The sequence below is a fragment of the Candoia aspera genome, chromosome 3, assembly GCF_035149785.1.
Source record: "Candoia aspera isolate rCanAsp1 chromosome 3, rCanAsp1.hap2, whole genome shotgun sequence".
Lineage (NCBI taxonomy): Eukaryota > Metazoa > Chordata > Lepidosauria > Squamata > Boidae > Candoia > Candoia aspera.
In genome coordinates, this window is record NC_086155.1 from 113,594,146 (window position 1) to 113,612,692 (window position 18,547).

At 40.8% G+C, this 18,547-nt stretch overlaps 1 protein-coding gene across 1 annotated transcript in view; it reads right to left on the bottom strand.

The window, feature by feature from the left end:
- Positions 1–1,242: 1,242 nt before the first annotated feature.
- Positions 1,243–18,547, bottom strand: part of ZMAT2 (zinc finger matrin-type 2) — a 44,914-nt gene continuing 27,609 nt past the window's right edge. The window contains exons 5-6 of the mRNA XM_063298640.1: positions 6,368–6,513; positions 1,243–2,767 (exon numbers count right to left, since the gene is read on the bottom strand). Coding sequence (XP_063154710.1) covers positions 2,624–2,767; positions 6,368–6,513 — 290 coding nt within the window. The 3' untranslated portion in view covers positions 1,243–2,623. The remainder of the gene's footprint in view (positions 2,768–6,367; positions 6,514–18,547) is intronic.

Sequence of the window (18,547 nt, forward strand, 5' to 3'; positions counted from 1 at the left end):
ATAGGGAAAAGGCTTTTAAATAGGCTTTTAATGGGGAACGGAGAAGAAAGTACCATGGAAATTAAACTCCTCTCTCTATTCACACTGAAGCACAAATACACATCATAGTGTGCAGAGGGGCTCTCTCACCTTTCATCCTATCAACTGGCAATTGATACAATTCTGTCACTTGTTGAGTGGGTACAATATATTATTCTTCATTAAAATAGTTGTTCAAAATTTGACAAACCACACGCTACCCAAACTTAGAGTAGGAAGTTATACAACATTAATGTGCCATGCTAATTATCTGTACTGCATGGCTTAAAAAACCAAGTATCTCTATGTTAACCTTTTCAAGAGCACAACAAGAGCCGTGCTGCATCAAATCAAAGGCCCATTTAGTACAGCATTCTGGTTCCACAAAGATCAAGCAAGTGTGTATGGGAACTCATAAGCAGGACACAAATGCCATTCCCATTTATTTCCCAGCAAACACTGTCAATCTCTGAGACTAGAAGTTAATATACCCACCACCAGAGCTAAGTAGCCATTGATTTTCCCCACCATAAAGTGCAGATAAAAGGACTGTGCCTCAATTGCAAGAGCTTTTAACAATATGTAGAACGGAATCTTTTTGAAATTCACACTAACAAGCTCCCCCGGAAGCAAGTCTACTATTAAGTTTAGAACACGAGGACCCAGCATTTCCTACTGCTCACCTGTATCAGAGATCCCCTGGATTACACTATTTCTCATCACCAATAGCCAAATTGGTTCAGGGTACAATAATGAGCACTTCGCATACAATAATGAGCACTTCGCAACACTGCTAGCTAGGGTAAAATTATTCAAAATGTACCAAATTTTTAATGTGCATAAAAAGAATTAACACATTGTAAACCCCTTTGTTTTTTGTACCCCCTCTCTTCAAATTGTGTAGAATATTTAGTCACAGGCTTCATTTTTCATACATTCAAATAGAGTTGACTTTATAGTTTGAATGCAAATAGGGACATAGTTGGAATTAAATGTTCATTTCTCTTTGGTGCATGGAAGGAATTTGAGGCACATTAAGCAGGTTTTTTTTTTTTATTTTAAAGGATCAAGTCTCCAAGGACATTTGTATCTCTGCTAGCAGTACTACAGGTTTCGTATCATTTCAATGACATCTTCAATGGGGATTATAATCTGAATTGAAGTGGAAATATCTGAGGCAATGAAGCTGTCAGCAGCCTAAGATTAAGGAATTAAAACAGCAGAAAGCATCATAGGATTTATTCTACCTGTATATGAAAGAACGTAAGATTTAATTAAAGTGAGGAGAAAGGCAAGAACAATGATCCCATCACTATAAGGGAGAGACTATGAAAATCAGTCATGCTAGATATAAATCCTCCTAAACCAATGAATGAGTCACAGTGGGGTTGGCTGAACTAAAATTAAGAAAGCAATGAAAATGACATGGGGCATAAACAGCAGCTAGAGCAGCACTGATAACATTTCTCCAGTCTGAATCAAGATGGCAAGAAAGCCCCTTCTTCTCTATCAAACCCCCATCCGTTCTGATAAAACTCAGAGATATCTATTCAATATGGCCAGTGGCAAGATACTGGCAAGGATCATTCTAGTTTAATGGAAAAGAGACTCATCTGGGATTCCTTCTCAGTACTTGCATTAAACCCAAAGGGCAATTTACTGTTCTAACCTTGGAAAACCTTTAAACTGGAGATTTCATTTTTTTTTAAAGATACAGGCATTCCCACTGGGGTCATCTTCTCCTGATGAGAAAAATTCTCTATTTTTAGAGCAGAGCACCACAATTTATTGCTTTTTCAGAAAATGTTATTTTTTTCACATTAGCCTAATCCTACCAAAGTCTCATATATTCATTTATTTACTATCTATATCAATGAAAGGGGATCAAGGAGAAACCTTGATCCTCCTAAGTTACCAGCTGGAGATATTCTTTAAAAAATTCAGCAAGCTAAGGGTGTAGACAATACACCCTTGCTCAGTTATACAGGTTATAATAATCTCCTGTGGGTCCTGAAAAATAATAGCATAGATAAGCATACCAAACCCCGCCCCACCCCATATATAAACACTTTATAAAACAGTTTAAAAAACCCCATTGCACTAGATTTTTATGAGTTTATTAAAAGAAAAAAAATATACCCAGTAGCACATCTCTCATGCACACAGAGCAGTACAATATAAAGTAAGAAGCAAGCAGAACTTGCACCAGAAAACAGGAAGCTGCAGACAAGGCCAAGAGGAATGGAGTTCTTAAAAAATCACTCCATAATCTTCACAGAATTCTGTGTGAGAGTGTATGTGCATTCAAGCAGATCTGGAAAAAAGATGCATCCCTAAATATTGTCAAGGGACCAGGGGAGGGGAGATACTAGTTTCTTATTTGAGATTCAGAGTTACCAACACACAGGCAAATGTGGTGCTACCTTTTCAGACAGGAAGATTCTACTGATGGCAGGGCAGAATCAGCCCCACACAGGAAGTGTGGAATTGTTTCCCAACTTCCAACAGAATATTTAGATACAAATTCTTTGCAAAAGTCTTCCTAGGATTTTGAAGCACCAGCAGGACAGAAACAGTAGCCATCCAGAAGACAGTTTGTGGCTCATCAGTGGCTTTTCTTGGTTGAGCCAAAACCAGAGAAACCCATTACAGCTGCCATTTCATCATCCTCTTCAAATGTCAAGTCTTCCTCTGCCCTCCTTTTCTTCTCCCTCTGTTTTTCCTTTTTGTAGGCTTTGGCCTTTTCTTCCTGCAACACAGGGAAATAACTCTTTTATCCAAGCTTGCTTGCACAACTAGAATCTTTGAAAAGAAAGACAAACCTCAGAAATTAGGCAACTGAGACAACATGCTTTCTGGTCTGAAGAACAAAAAAAACGGGTGGAAGAGAAATGGCTCATCCCAAAGAAACAATGGAAGGAGAGCAACCCAAAGGCGTGCACACTGAAGTGGCATGAGAAGACTCAGATTGCATGGGAGAGCACCCATTCACTGTTAGCATCTGCAGTTAAACCAATACTGAAGGCTTCATCAGAAATTAATAGTGATAGAAATACAGCTTTGTTTGAAAACAATCACATGGATTCTGTATTGATGCCCTGTTACAAATGTGGTGCTGAATGATGCCAGCAGGCAATGTCAGCAGCTGATGGCTCTTGGAACAGCCTGATGACAGCTGCTCAGCAGAACATAAGCTGTGCTCTGAATGGCTCTGGCATCAAAGAGCTTCTGCAGCTCTAATCAAAATATTTTGTTGATCTGCGAGACTGCAAAACCTGGAAGGTGCCCGTGCTTGTGTTGGGAGATGTTGAAGTGGGACTTCGCTTAACAGCTTTTTAGCAGTTGTTAAAGCTGCAAAAGCTTATGTGGCATTGCAGATCTTTTTTATATTAACCACCCACAACCCTGGGAGATCAAAATCATGGCTCGCAGTGATTATTAGGTGGACCTGAACAAAATTATATATTTTTATGATTTCTATACTGTTCCTTGTTACCAAAAATCCAAAAGCAAATTCTGCATCTCCCACTTGATAAAGACAGCCAATCCATGGCCTGCCAAAACCTCCATTTTGCATTCCCAGATCACTGGTTTAGTCCCCAGATACTCAGTTCCAGAATGATTTGGGCCAGTCACTCTTTCTCATCCTAATTAACATCATAGGGGGTTTGTTGCAAGGAAAAATGACCGGGGGTCATCACGTAGGTTACTTTCAAATGACTGAAGGTAGCATATAAATAAAATAAATTCCCAAATTGCCTCTCCTAAAAAAGATACTATGTCATGTTGAGGCAAGGTATATCTTTCTGGAAGATACATAAGAAACTCTATCCATCTATCCATCCATCCATCCATCTTACCATTGGGCTTCTATGCTAAATACTAAAGTCAATGTGCAAAAATACCTTAATTTTGCAACCTGTATTAAATATGCATATATGCATGCAATAATAAACAAATTATTTCTTCTGTTTCTGGGACCTGTGAATGGCACTGAAGATTCTTCCATGACTTCTGAAAGTCTTCCTCAGATCTTACAACTGAGGAAGTGGACAGGATCCTATGGACTGTAAATGCCATCACATGTCATCTAGATCCATGCCCCTCCTGGCTGGTAAAAGCAGCCCAGGAGGAGACAGTGGCTGGGTCCAGGCAATGGTTAATACATCTTTGGGAGAGAGGGTGTTCCCGGCTGCCTTTAAAGAGGTGTTGGTGCACCCCTTCCTCAAGAAGTCATTGCTGGACCCTACTGTTCTGGACAATTTTCATCCAGTCTCCCACCTTCCCTTTTTGGGGAAAGTGGTTGAGAAAGTGGCGGCTTTGCAGTTCCAGAGGGTCCTGGAACCCTCTCAGTCAGGTTTCAGGCCCGGTTATGGGACAGAAACGGCACTGATCACACTTATGGATGATCTCTGGTGGAAGCAGGATGGAGGCAGTGCATCCATCCTTGCTCTTCTTGATCTCTTAGTGGCTTTCAATACCATCGACCATGGTATCCTTTTGGGGTGGCTCAGGGAGTTGGGGGTGGGCAGCATGGTTTTACGCTGGTTCGCCTCCTTCCTCCAGGGCTGGTCCCAATCAGTGGTGATTGGGAGCAAGAGATCCAACCCTCGGCCCCTTCTTTGTGGGGTGCCGCAGGGTTCGGTACTCTCTCCGCTCCTTTTCAACATCAACATGAAACCACTGGGTGAGATCATCTGTCACCACGGGGTGAGGTATCATCAATATGCAGATGATACTCAATTGTACATCTCCATCCCGGGTGAGGTAAGTGATGCTGTGACTGCCCTCTCACGGTGTCTGGGGACTGTAGGGATCTGGATGGGGAACAACAGGCTTCAACTGAACCCTGGTAAGATAGAGTGGCTGTGGGTTAATGGCTCTTCCGTATCTGGGACATTGTCATCTTTGGTTCTGGATGGGGTTGCACTGCCCCAGACAGACCTGGTGCGTAATCTGGGGGTCCTCCTGGACTCACGGCTCCTGCTCGAAGAGCAGGTGGCAGCCATGGCCAGGAGAGCCTTTGCGCAGCTACATGCTGTGCACCAGTTACGCCCCTTCCTGGACCAGGAGGCCCTTCAAACAGTCACTCATGCCCTTGTTATCTCTCATATAGACTATTGCAATGCGCTCTACAGGGGGCTATCCTTGAAAAGTATCCAGAAGCTTCAGCTGGTCCAGAATGCAGCTGCGTGGGCTGTTTTTGGTGCCCCTAGAAGGGCACCAAAGCCGCATGAGCTGCATTGGGTACCAGTTTGCTTCCGGGTCCAATTCAAGGTGTTGGTTATCAACATGGGGCCAGGTTACCTGAGGGACCGCCTCTTCCCCATTACATCAGCCTGTCCCACCCAATCGTGCAGAGAGGGCATGCTGTGGACCCCATCTGTAAGAGAACTTCATTTGGTGGGATCCAGGAGGCAGGCCTTCTCTGCAGTAGCTCCCGCCCTGTGGAACATGCTGCCCCTGGAGGTGAGGTTGGCCCCATTGCTCCTGGCCTTCCGGAGGAGTCTGAAGACCTGGCTCTGCCGCCTCGCTTGGGGCGGAGAGGGGAATATATAATATCTACATGGGGATGGCTGCTATAGACCACTCCTCCCACATATGGACCGTTTTAGGTTCTCCTGCCACTTGGACTTTTTTATTTTTTACTCCTATTTATATTTATTGATTAGAATAATTTTATATTTGTATATTTTATTTTATTATGTGGTTGTTGTTTTAATCGATTATTGTAAACTGCCTAGAGTCCCCTAATGGGAGGAGATGGGCAGGGACAAATTGAATAAATAAATAAATAAGCAAACAAACTTCAGTTTTAGGTATAAGACATTTTTAAAAACAGATTTTGTTTTATTGGACAGGACAGACAGCATATCCTGCCTCTCTAATATTAAAAGAATGAGAAATAATTCTAATTTTTGTCACATTTTGGTTTTAAAAAATGACCAAAATACACAACTTTCCTATTCACAGGATAACATGTTCTAGAAGTCTTCATACACAATATCACCAGATTGCTGCAAAGCCAATGAAATACCGTAAGAGAAAACTTGAATGCTATATTCAGCCCGTTATTACACTGGGGAAATCAAGAAACAAAAATAACTTTCCGAATCATTTTCACAACAAGCAACTCTTGGGGCAATATCAGAATAATAAATATGCTGAATTTGGCACAAAGATCTAATTCCATCAAGAATTACAAAACAATCACCATTGTTGCTGGGTATCTTTTTTGAAGATGATATAGAAATGACACTTCAGTAAGATAATCGTAATAAAACACCTATCAACTTTAGATGTATTCCATTACAATCATGTCCTGTTTAATTTCTGGGCTATACCTCACCTCTTCTCTGAGCTCCTTCATCCTCTCCTCAAAGTCATAATCCTTCTGTTTCTCCTCCATTTTTTTCTTGTTCACTTCAAAGCGTTTCTTCACTTGATCCAGAGTAGAACGCTCTACTCTCATGGACATACCAAGGTTCCTCTGATCTAGAAAAAGCAGGAACCAATTAAGTATTTTCAGAGTTGCCTAGGAAACCTTACCAATATTTTAACAGGCATCACATGCAGAATGTATTGTTTTCTTGAAGCTGAGCAATACTTTGTACAAGTAGATAATGACTGCTGTTAAGTATTGGACCGAGAGTTCTTTTAACGCTGTTCTGTTTTCATCATCTCCCCCAGAGTAATACAAGGGTCCATCCTCATCCCACCCAATTATCCAAGTCTGTATACCAAGTTAGATTTGTATTCCTGGGCTTGTGGGGGTGGGGGTTCATTAAAAGATGCATTTTAGAACACTCTCATTTATAATATTGATGACACTGATATGCTGCATAAATGACAAGGGATGAACCTACATTTGCTTGCTGCATTTATAGCTACACATTTCTACCACAGATGGATGGCTAAGTGATAGGCATGCAGTTGCATGGTGACTTGCCTGACTGAATTAAGGCTTGTGGGTACAACACACCATCTATGCAGTCTGGCAAAGAGCGCTGGAGAAGAGCACATGGCTGTATTGCACATTGGAACTAGTGATTATTCAGTCCTGGAAACCAAATTTATGGAGTAGAATGCTGAAATCCAGGATGGTCAAAGCAGATTCCTTCAAAATGCTATCTGTTCCACATGCCAGCCCCACTAGACAGACATACCTGAGCAGCCTTAGCGCATGGATGAGATGATGTTGGGAGGAGGGTTTGGATTTGTGAAGCATTAGAGTGCCTTTTGGAACAAGCCGGGCTTGTGCAAATGGGGGAGGGCCCACTTGAACCAAGAAGGTACCAGATTGCTGGCACATATTATCAAAAAATGTGGCAAAGCAGCTTTAAACTAATTCTGGTGGGGAAAGCTGACAGGATGTAAGGAGCATTTGGTACAGGAAGAGGATGAGGGTATAAATTACTATAATGGTTTAAAGGGGGGGGGGTAGTGCAGATCTAGAAAATTAGTGTAGTTGATCAAGAAAGCCATATGGGAAAAAGAATTAAATGAAGATACTGTGTGTAAGCACTTGTATGCAAATCCCAGAAGCCCCTGAGTCAAAATGAGATGTGTTTAATACTAGGAGAGAACAGAGTTACATAGCAAGCCTTACAGAAATCAGGTGAAATGGAGAGAACCAGCTGGATACAGTCTTGTTGGGATGTAAGTTACACAAAGGGCAGGAATAAGTGCCCACAGAGAGTGGCTCCATGTCTGAAAGAAGCACAGAGTTTGTAGAACTCAAAAGTGATTCCACAGAATCCCTGCACTGCAGAACATACTACTCCCCCCCTCCCCCCAGCTGCAATTAATAAGCTCAGGCTGCTTCAGAAGGAAAATGACATCAGAGGAACACAGGTGAAACATCAGTAACAGCAATGGGTGACTTAAATTACACTCACATAGGCTGGGAAAATGAATGTTATCTGATAAGGAGACCAAATATCTGGATATGCTAAATGTTTGTGCCTTCCAAGAGGTAATGAAGGAGCCCAGTGTAGGGAACAGGCTTAATCCTAAGTAGTGCCCAGAATCATGTCTGTAATATAAAAGTTACTGAACTAAACTGTGTTTAGTTATTAGAATAAATTATTCAACATATTTGCAAATCAGAGATGTGCAACTTCCACTGGCTCAAGATCTGCACCAACCTACACACGCATGTCAAAGACTGCACTCTAAAGGTTTTTAGGGATTTTACACAATGAAATGGATGCCTTAAGCATCTGCAAGATTTAGGACAACCATTTCCCCCATTAATCCTATCAGTGCAAAAAAGGAACCAAAAGACTCCAAGGGTTATCAAAGGGATGTTTGTGGGCCAAATGAAAGGACTTCAAAAGGAAACTGAAAGGGATAAGTCTCTCTCTAATGCTTGGAAATTATTCAAAACTGCAATAATAGATGCTCACTTTAAATGTAAACTTCAAATCAAGAATGGTATCAAAAAATCCAAAAGGATGCCAAAAGTGCTAATTAGCAGAAGCTGTTAGATGACAAGAAGGCATCCCTCAAAATATGGAAGCCTTCTCCCAATGAAGTTAACCCTAAACTTTAGCAAAAGACACAGAAGTAGTCAATAAAAGATAGAAAATGAAAATATGTTAAGCATATGGACAACCAACATTAAGACAAGGAATAAAAAATTATTAAATATATTTGAAACAGGAAGCTGACCCAGGAAGCTGTTGAATGACAGGAATATCAAAGGTGGACAATATGGAAATTGCAGAAAAATGTAATTAATTCTTTGCTTACGTCTTTACTGCTGAGAATGTAAAACAGATACCTGTGCTTAAGCTGGTTTTCCACACATTATATATAAATATATAAATATGAGATGGTATCCACCCAAGGATTCTTATACAATTAAAATGTGAAACTGTTTATCTTCTGACAAAATTTGTAACTTCACTTTAAGTCTGGCATGTATTCCCAAGAAGTAGGAAACAGTCCAATTTTCTAAAAGGGATTAAGAAGAAGTTACAAGAAATTAAAGGCTACTTCAATTAATGTCAATTCAAGTAAAGTGGTAGAAACTACTAAAGAGCAAACAATCAAATTCAAAGAAAAATAAGCCTTACTGAGAAATAGACAATGTGATTTCTATGTGATTAAGTCTTAATCTTTTAGACTTTTTGAGGATGTTAACAAGCATACAGATACAGATGACCCAACAGACACTGTACAGTATATTTGGACTTTAAAAAACCCTTCGACAACTTTCTCATGACTGATGAGAAAGGGGAGTTTAGAATCACGGTAGATAGCTCAATGAAAGTACCAGAGTAAAAAAGACAAATTCTAACATGGAATAATTAAGAAGGGAGTTGAAGCAAAATTTGCCAATCTGGTAAGGTCCTTATATAAATCTATAGCAAAATCACACTTGGATTACTGTGTACAGCTCTGATCACATCTGAAAAAAGGTTGTAGAACTGCAAAGAAGCCCTATCAAAATAATTAGGGGATGATGTGATGCCACTTCGCATTCACAAGATTGACAGCTGTTCCCCAGATAGGGAATACTGTATACATTCCTCCATAACAAGCAGGATCTTCCAGAATCATGGACTTTAACAAGGAGATTCCCTCACAACTCTTCCTCTCCAGATGAGAACTTTTTTGTCTGTGGGAGAGTAGGGAGAAATTGCAGGCATTTTTTCCTCCAGGAAGCAGAAAGAAGAGAAGCAACTTACCAGGGCTTACATACCAGTATTGTGAGCATTCTGTGCAATCTGGAAACTCTTTAAATAGTGTTTAAATTAGAAGTGTATCAGTATTATCTTCTTGTCTACCTAGGCCCATACATATTCTTTTGTCTTTTTCATTTGGAGATCCTTTTAAAATACCTTTCTGTTTTAAACAGCCCCATATTTTACTTCCTTTGCCCCTGATGCTTTACCGTTGTAATCGAAATTATTCAATCCCCATTGCAAATCAGGTTGATTGTCAAAATGTACAGACTTTCAGCTGTTTGCAATGAACAAATCAGACAAAAGTACTGTAATTGTCAGAGGTTTGGCCCCAGAAGTCATAAAACCCCCTTCTGGACCTTTTTCTCTGTCATGGGTTGTAAAGGAGGGATGGAGGGGGAGACTTGATTGATGTGAGAGAGAGCTGGAAACATCACAGAGCCAGCAAGAATTAGAAACTTCTCATACTCAGCAAGTTGACACCAGAATGCTGTGGCTAAAGTGTTATCTGCCAACAGACAGTGAAGAATGTTGCTGAAGCTCATGTTGTAAAACTGAAAGCAGTTGTAAATATTCAATTTCAAATGAAGGCAGGGACCTGGGTCTGATAAAAGAAGAGGGTGGAGGAAATACAATTACTTGAGTCTTTAGATGCAGAGGGCAGTGCTACTGTATCTTTCAATAAACGAAATACTTTACTGAGACCTAACAGGCTCCAGAGAGATTTCTTACTATTGAGATATTGAATAATTATTCAACCCCCTGCATAGAGTCCGGCACAACAGCACACATACAGTATGCAAAACAGCTGTTGTCTCAAGCACACCTGATGCAACTAATCAAGGGCTTCATTACTTGCACCAGGTGTGCTTGAGCTGAAACACATGAAATACCTGAACTGGCTACGGCTTTGTTGAGTGTCACATTTGACTGCATGTTAGAAATACAGTATGGCTAAGTCAAAAGAATGGTCCAAAAAGGTAAGAGAAGAGATTATCGCCCTTCACAAACAAGGAACAGGATACAAAAGGATAGCGAAGGCACTGAATGTTCCTAGAGATACAGTTGGAAGCATAGTTTGCAAGTTCAAAGTTAAAGAAACAGTGGTTACACTACCTGGACGGGGCAGAAAAAGGAAGCTGTCAGTGGCTGCAACCAGATTTCTGAGAAGGCAGGTGGAGAGAAACCCTCGAGTGACTGCAAAAGACCTGCAGCAAGACCTGGTGGCAACAGGCACTGAGATTTCAGTGAGCACAGTAAGGCGCGTACTAAACACAGAAGGGTCCCATGCCAGAACTCCAAGACATACACCACTACTGACCCAAAAGCACAAGAAAAGTCAGCTCCACTATGTTCAAAATCATATAAATAAGCCACAGAAGTTTTGGGATTCTGTTCTGTGGAGCAATGAAACAAAACTGGAACTTTTTGGCCCAATGGATCAGTGATATGTCTGGAGGAAGAGGAATGACGTATACGCTGCGAACAACACTCTGCCTACAGTTAAGCGTGGTGGTGGTTTGGTGATGCTCTGGGGCTGCTTTGCATCCTCTGGCACTGGAAACCTGCAGTGTGTGGACGGCAAGATGGATTCATTGAAGCATCAGAAAATCCTAGGAGAAAACGTCATGTAAGGAAACTGAAGCTTGGGCGTCATTGGACCTTCCAACAGGACGATGATTCCAAGCATACCTCAAATTCCACTAAGGCTTGGATGGAGAAGAAGTCCTGGAAGATTCTACAGTGGCCATCACAGTCACCTGACTTGAACCCCACAGAAAATCTCTGGTGGGATTTGAAGAAGGCGGTTGCAGCACGCAAACCCAAGAATATTACTGAACTGGAGGCCATTGCTCGTGAGGAATGGGCTAAGATTCCTCAGGAACGCTGCCAGAAGCTGGTGTCTGGCTATGCATCTCATTTGCAGCAGGTCATAACAGCAAAAGGGTGCTCTACTAAGTACTGAAGATGCTTGCCATGAAGGGGTTGAATAATTCTGAGACTGGAGAGGTCATTATAAGTTGCATTTTCAGTTGACTTTGGAGACACCACTTGAAGCATTTGTTGTTTTGAGCTATTCCAATTGCTTTCATTTGATTTGTTCATTGCAAACAGCTGAAAAGTCTGTACATTTTGACAATCAACCTGATTAGCAATGGGGGTTGAATAATTTCAATTACAACCGTACATGTGACTACTTAAAATTAAAAAGGAACTTTTACATTCTATTTTTATGCTTAATTTTATCGTGTTTTATTTATTTATATTCTAATTTTATGCATAATTTTATTTATCTCTTGTGAAAGCGATCTCCCTCTCAAAGAGGGAGGGGGAGCTGATTTCCCAAAGCATACACTTCATGCAGCAGGGTCAGAAGGTGGTGCTACAGATTTCATGATTATCAGCTTTGTGTTTTATTTGCCAGTAAGGCATACCATCTGTGGGGTCCCTGTCTATTTCACACAGGGCTTAGGATGTCAGGTAAAGCATTCCCCTTGTAAGACGGCTGATTGTAGCAGTAACCATCAGCTACACCAAGGCAGGAATGCAGGGCCGGCGTGTGTAAACCCAGGCAGTTTCTTGGAAATGAGGTATGAGATTTCTATTCTTGCATCTTGCAGGAGGCTAAAGTAAAGACTATAGCATTTGGGATTTTTTTAGTTCGGCAGGGAGCAAGAAGAAATAGGGCTGGGGTATATAAAACCATATATGGTAGAAAGTGAGATATTGTTCTCCTTTGAACACTAGTGAATATCTACTGAGCACAGATATTGTTCTCCCCCTTTTACAGTGGCAGTCTTCTATTAAACCTAAATGCAGAGAGATTCAAGACCAATAAAAGGAAATACCTCTTTACACAATGTATAATTCAGGTTTGGAATTGGCGGGTAACAGATATGGTGATGGCCACCAATTTAAATGGTTTTAAAAAGAGACTAGACATTGAGGAACTATATGGAGGAACAAAGTATCAATGGTTACCATTTTTGAGGGCAGTTTGCTAGTTATGAAACCGCAGGTAGTATGGCTTAAATACCAGTTACTCAGGAAGAGCAGCAGAGAGGATTATCACCCTCTCATTCATGTTGTCATGTTCACTGTTTCAATGTATTTTAAACATCGTAACGTTTCCCATGCCATGGCGCTGATGCGTGTTTCTGTATGGGAGGGAGCTGCTGTGAAACCTTGTACCAAGCTCTGTATGTGGAATCAGGGGAATGGAATGTGTTTGGGTTATGTGCTCTGCTCAAGGACTTTTCCCGCAGACCATCAGGAACCGTTAGGAGCACCGGGGATTGTAGAATTGAGAAGATTCTAAGGGGGGAGGGATTTAGTTTGCACCGAGGGTTTTTAGTTTGAATTTGCCCGCGCTTTTAGCATTCTCAGCTTTCTTTGTGATCCTGCATGCTGTTCTTTAATAAATCAGATATCCTTAAACTTCTGCCTGTGAGTCTGATGATGTTTTAGAATAGGCAATCATTACACATATTTGTTAAGTTTCTGAAAGAATCTGATGGAGCAATGCATGATATAGGATGTTGGCTCTTGGCCTAATCCAGCAGGGCTCTTATTACATCCCATCTATTTCTGTCAGAATTCACGAGCTAGTATGTCTCTATGTTGTCTATGGTATGAAATGCAATCAGTGGTTCTTTTTCTTTTTCTTTTGCTTGTGCTATGGCTTCTATATTGAAAGGAAAGCTGAATGAAATTTCTACAAAAAACTCAGCTTTGAATCAGTGATTGTAGAGAAATCCAGCTAACGTAAACATATGGATATAATATTGTGTTTGCTTTCTCTTTACTTACGGGGGCTTTCCATCTTTACCATTCACAACTCTCTACATTTATTGCAAGTAAATGTGCAATTACTAAACAGCAGAATGAGTTTATAAATGGCACAGTATTGAATAATTCAAAAGCAAAACAACCTGACATTTAAGATTTATTAAGGCAAAAACCAATGGTAAAGTCAGGCACATAAGAATGTGAAAAAAGAAAACAGCATTACTGTGGAATTGTACTATATTTATTAATATTCCAACTTCAAGGAGTCAAGTGAAATTACAATGAAAACTACAAAACCAAGAGTCATTAATGATATCAATTGGCCTAGCGGTGAGGAGTGGACAGGATAGCTGAGGCAGATTCTTGACCTGCCCTTCTCCCTTGTTCTTTCTCACGGGAGAGTTAGCAGTTTGTGAGCAGAGGAAACAATCCAGCAGCTCAGACAAGGCTCCTCCCACTCACCTCTCCCAATGCCTGCTGGGATGGGTCAGAAGAACCTTCAGAGCAGATCTGTAGTGTATGGGGAGGGAGATGCAAAGGGAGCTCAACAGGAAGGTCTGGTGCAAGAGTGGACATCTGCTCATGTAGCCCACTATATATTGATCAGAGTCTGCTACTGTGGAAAAAAAAACTATAGGTCATTCTCCACTACTCCATGGGGAACTTCATAATTAATCATTATGTGGTGATTGTTTTTCAAGCAGCGCATGGAGTCTGCCTCCATATGTCAAGCAATTTGTGTGGAATGGCCCATGACAGAGAGAAGCCTTTTCTCTTCACAGCATCATTTTCAAGAGGAATTTGGAGACGTGATGGATAGTATATTCTTCCAGATAAAGGGATGCTGTACAGAAGAAGCCTCTCTATGGTGTTATTCCACTTGATGTTCATGTGCAGACATCTTAAAACTAAAGAAGTCTGAAAGTGGGATCAGGGGAAAAGAATGGATGAATAAGAGAAAATTTTTATCTCAAGCCCTCTATATGGTAGCTGTAAAGATTTTAGGACTTTTTAAATACACAAGGATGTAATGACAAATGAATATAACAAAAACTAGCATAGCTTTCACATTTCAAGTAGTTAATGAATGCCTCAGTTAACTCAGTACTGAAAAAGGTCACCTGTAGATTATATAATAAAAAAGAATGCTCCTTTTTCAGTCAACCAAGACTAAAAACTTAAAACTGCTGTGCCTTTTTTTCCTTAGGCCACCAAGGCAAACAGAAGCAGCAGAATAGAATATGTTTCTATCCTCACTTTATTTTGGAGTGAAGAGGCATATGTTTGCCTGGGTATATGGAAAATACTAGAATGGTAGAACTGGAGGAGCAAAAACAACCACTTGTTTAATAATAATTGCAAGGCACTCTATATGTTAAAAACTAAATCATGCATTATATCTGAAACAGAAAGTAGCAAGAAATGTTAGTTTCATGCACTTCTCCTCAACGTTCTGCAATTGTTGAACACTAAATAAACATTCAGAAAATACGGATGCCACCCAATCAGACAACCCACTCCTTACATTTTCATCTAAGTGCAAGGGAGTTCATATTTTTTGGCAAATAAGATAATGATTTTTGTTGCATTCAGTAATGCCTTCCCATCTCCTCCATTTTTAATGACCTTTTAAAATTTTGTACCAAAAAATTAATCCAGAAAAATATTTATTTTCCTTCTGAATGATTTTATGTACCCCATGTCATAATACTTAACACAAATTTGCTAGTCCAGAATATTCCGCAACAGAAATCTCAGAGTACTAAGGATCTAAGGGCAAATAAAATCCCAATTTCAGATAGTCATCGCTGTATTTCCAAGTCACACCTTCCTTTTGGAGATGCTTATGAGAGATCACAGCTCTACTTAGCAAAGCATATGTAGACTCACAGATGATACTTGAGAGCTGTTCACTGTTACCAATTCTCTGAATTTTAGTACTCATGATGTGTCAGCCCTTCAAGATAATCCAGACCTGAAAACCAACTCCATAGGTTTGACTGAAATTACACTTTATTGATTTATTATTTATTTATATTTCAATTTTAGTCACCGCCCATCTCACTCAAAGAGCAACTATGGGCGGTTTACAATAAAATAAGAATAGTCATTAAAATACAATAAAACAATATTCCCAAATAAAGATATAGTCCAAGATATAGATGTTAAAAAGTTCTTAATTTATGGGAGCATCTTCAGGGTGCTAACCTGAAGGGTTGGTTACCCCTCACACCCCATGCGACATGGCAGAGCCAGGTCTTCACCCCTTTCCAGAAGGCCAGGAGAGTGGGGGCCTGCCTCACCTCTGGGGGAAGAGTGTTTGATAGGGTGAAGGCAACGGGAGAGAAGGCCCGCTTCCTGGGCCCTGCCAGTCAACATTCTTCCATGGACAGGGCCGGTAACATGCCTTCTCTGTCTGACCTGGTGAGACGGGTCAAATGTAATGGGGGTGAGACGGTCCCTCAGGTAAGCTGGACCCATGCTATGTAGGGCTTTAAAGGTCATAACCAAAACCTTGAATTGGACCCAGAAGCAAACTGGTGCTCAGTGCAACTCCCACAGCAAAGGTGTTACATGTGCCATCCTTGGGGCACCCAAAATTGCTCGCGCAGCCACAGTTTGAATGAGCTGTAGCTTCCAGATACTCTTCAAGGGTAGCCCCATGTAGAGTGCATTGAAATAGTCTATATGGCTATAGTATACTGTTGATACAGACTATAGTAACTGAATCTTGAAAGCTTGACTGCATTTTCCCTTCCCTCCCTCTTATACTCCAGGAAGTTAGGGCAGAATGAGTCTGGAGTTGCTTATGTTATCTTTGTTTCCTGTACTTAAAGCATGGTTGTGTACATGTTATTGAAACCATCTCTGTATAGTCTCTCCAAGGTCATCTCTGTGACTCTCTACACAATGTTACTTGTATGTTTATGAACCATTGATCCATTCTCATGAACCAGTGGTTGACATGCTCTGGGAGATATGATTAAGATAGTAGTGGGTTCTTGCCAGCTGACATGCAGCGCACATAGGGGCAGGGTTGAGATGGAGAGTGGGCTCTCACCAGCAGACTGTTGACATGCCCAGGGAACTAGGGCTTAGGCAGTGATCAAACACTGACCAGTGGACATGGGGAACCTGCAGAGGACCACCTCTTGGACCTTGGTGGTCTGCAGACCACACACTGGCTTAACAGAACAATATATGAATTGCATACAGAAGTCACTGGAGTCTGTCGGATCTTTGATAACTGCTGAGAATCAAGAAAAACAATAATGGGGCAAGATGAACCAATGCACTGATTCTGTATGAGATAGGTTAGTATGTCTACTATGTCCCACAGAATAAAGACCTGCATCCGTGGCTACTTTACAAACAAACAAAATGATGGCTTTCTATTGACTAAAACCAAAGGTCACTTCTCTTTTCTACAGCCAGGCTGAAAATCATTGTATTTTCTTTGTCTGATTGCTGTGAGCCTCCCAGAATCATTGAGAGATGGGCAGTATACACATTTAAATAATAATATAGACTGGGAGAGGTTAACATCAAGAGAGGAATCTTTCAAGGAGACTTACTATCACCACTATGGTTTGTCATTACATTGATTCCTCTGTCAACAGTACTGAACAAGTCAGGCAGGCCATGGCTATCAAACATCAAAAACATCTGGCAGGCTATCCCACCTTCTTTACATGGACAATCTGAAGCTGTATGGAAAAACACCATCTGAATTGGAATTGCTGCCCAGCACTGTCCAAATATACAGCCAAGATAATTGCACTGGAGTTTGGACTTGACAAACATGCCACCCTTACCACCAACAGGAGAAAAATAGTGAAAACAGAAGAAATCGAGATGCCCTATGGAAATAACATCTAGAATCTGGATGAAGAAGATCACTACAAATACCTGGGCATCCTTCAGGCTGACAGCATCAAGCACACTGAAGTCAAGAAGGTTAGTAGTGAATACATCAGAAGAATGAAGACAATCTTAAAGCCCAAACTCAGTGGCAGAAATACCATCAAGGTGATTAACACCCAGGCAATTCCAGTCATTAGATATACAGCTGGAATAGTGGACTGGACTCAAGCTGAACTAGAAGCCCTGGATAGGAAGACCAGAAAAATAATGACAATGAATCATGCCCTTAATCCACACAGCGACGTTGACAGATTCTATTTACCAAGGAGCATAGGTGGGCATGGAATATTGCAAGTACAGCAGACAGTTGAAGAAGAAAAAAGGACATTGGAAGAATATCTGAAGGACAGTGAAGAAGATGCACTGAAGCTAGTATACCATGGAGGCTTACTGAATACTAAAGAGACCAAACTGGCCTATAAGAAAGACCAAACAAAGAATAGAAAAGAGACATGGCAAGGCAAAGTTTTACATGGCCAGTAGATTAAAAAAACTAGCAGGCAAAGCAGATAATATCAAGACCTGGCAATGACTAAGAGCAGGAAAGTTGAAGAAAGAGACAGAGGGGCTAATTCTGGCTGCACAAGACCAAGCCTTAAGAACAAATGCATATAAAGCCAGAATTGAGAAGACAGCAACAGGCATCAAATGCCGTCTCTGCAAAGAAGCTGAAGAAACAGTGGACCACCTAGTTAGCTGCTGCAAAAGATCATACAGACTGATTACAAACAACAGCATGACGAAGTAGCAACAATGGTGCATTGGAATATCTGTAAGAAATACCACTTGCCTGCAAGCAAGAACTGGTGGGACCAGAAAATAGACAAAGTAATAGAAAATGAAGAAGCCAAAGTGCTCTGGGAGTTTAGAATTCAAACAGACAAGCATCTGCCACACAACACCCCAGACCTACCAACTGTTGATAAGAAAAACACAAAAGTCTGGATAGTGAACACTGCAATACCTGGAGACAGCAGAATGGAATAGAAAGAACTGGAGAAAATCACAAAATATAAAGACCTGTAAATAGAAGTAGGACTGTAGCAAAAGAAAACCAAGATAGTACCAATAGCAACAGGCTCCTTGGGTGCAATTCCAAAACATCTGGAGCACCACGTGAACAC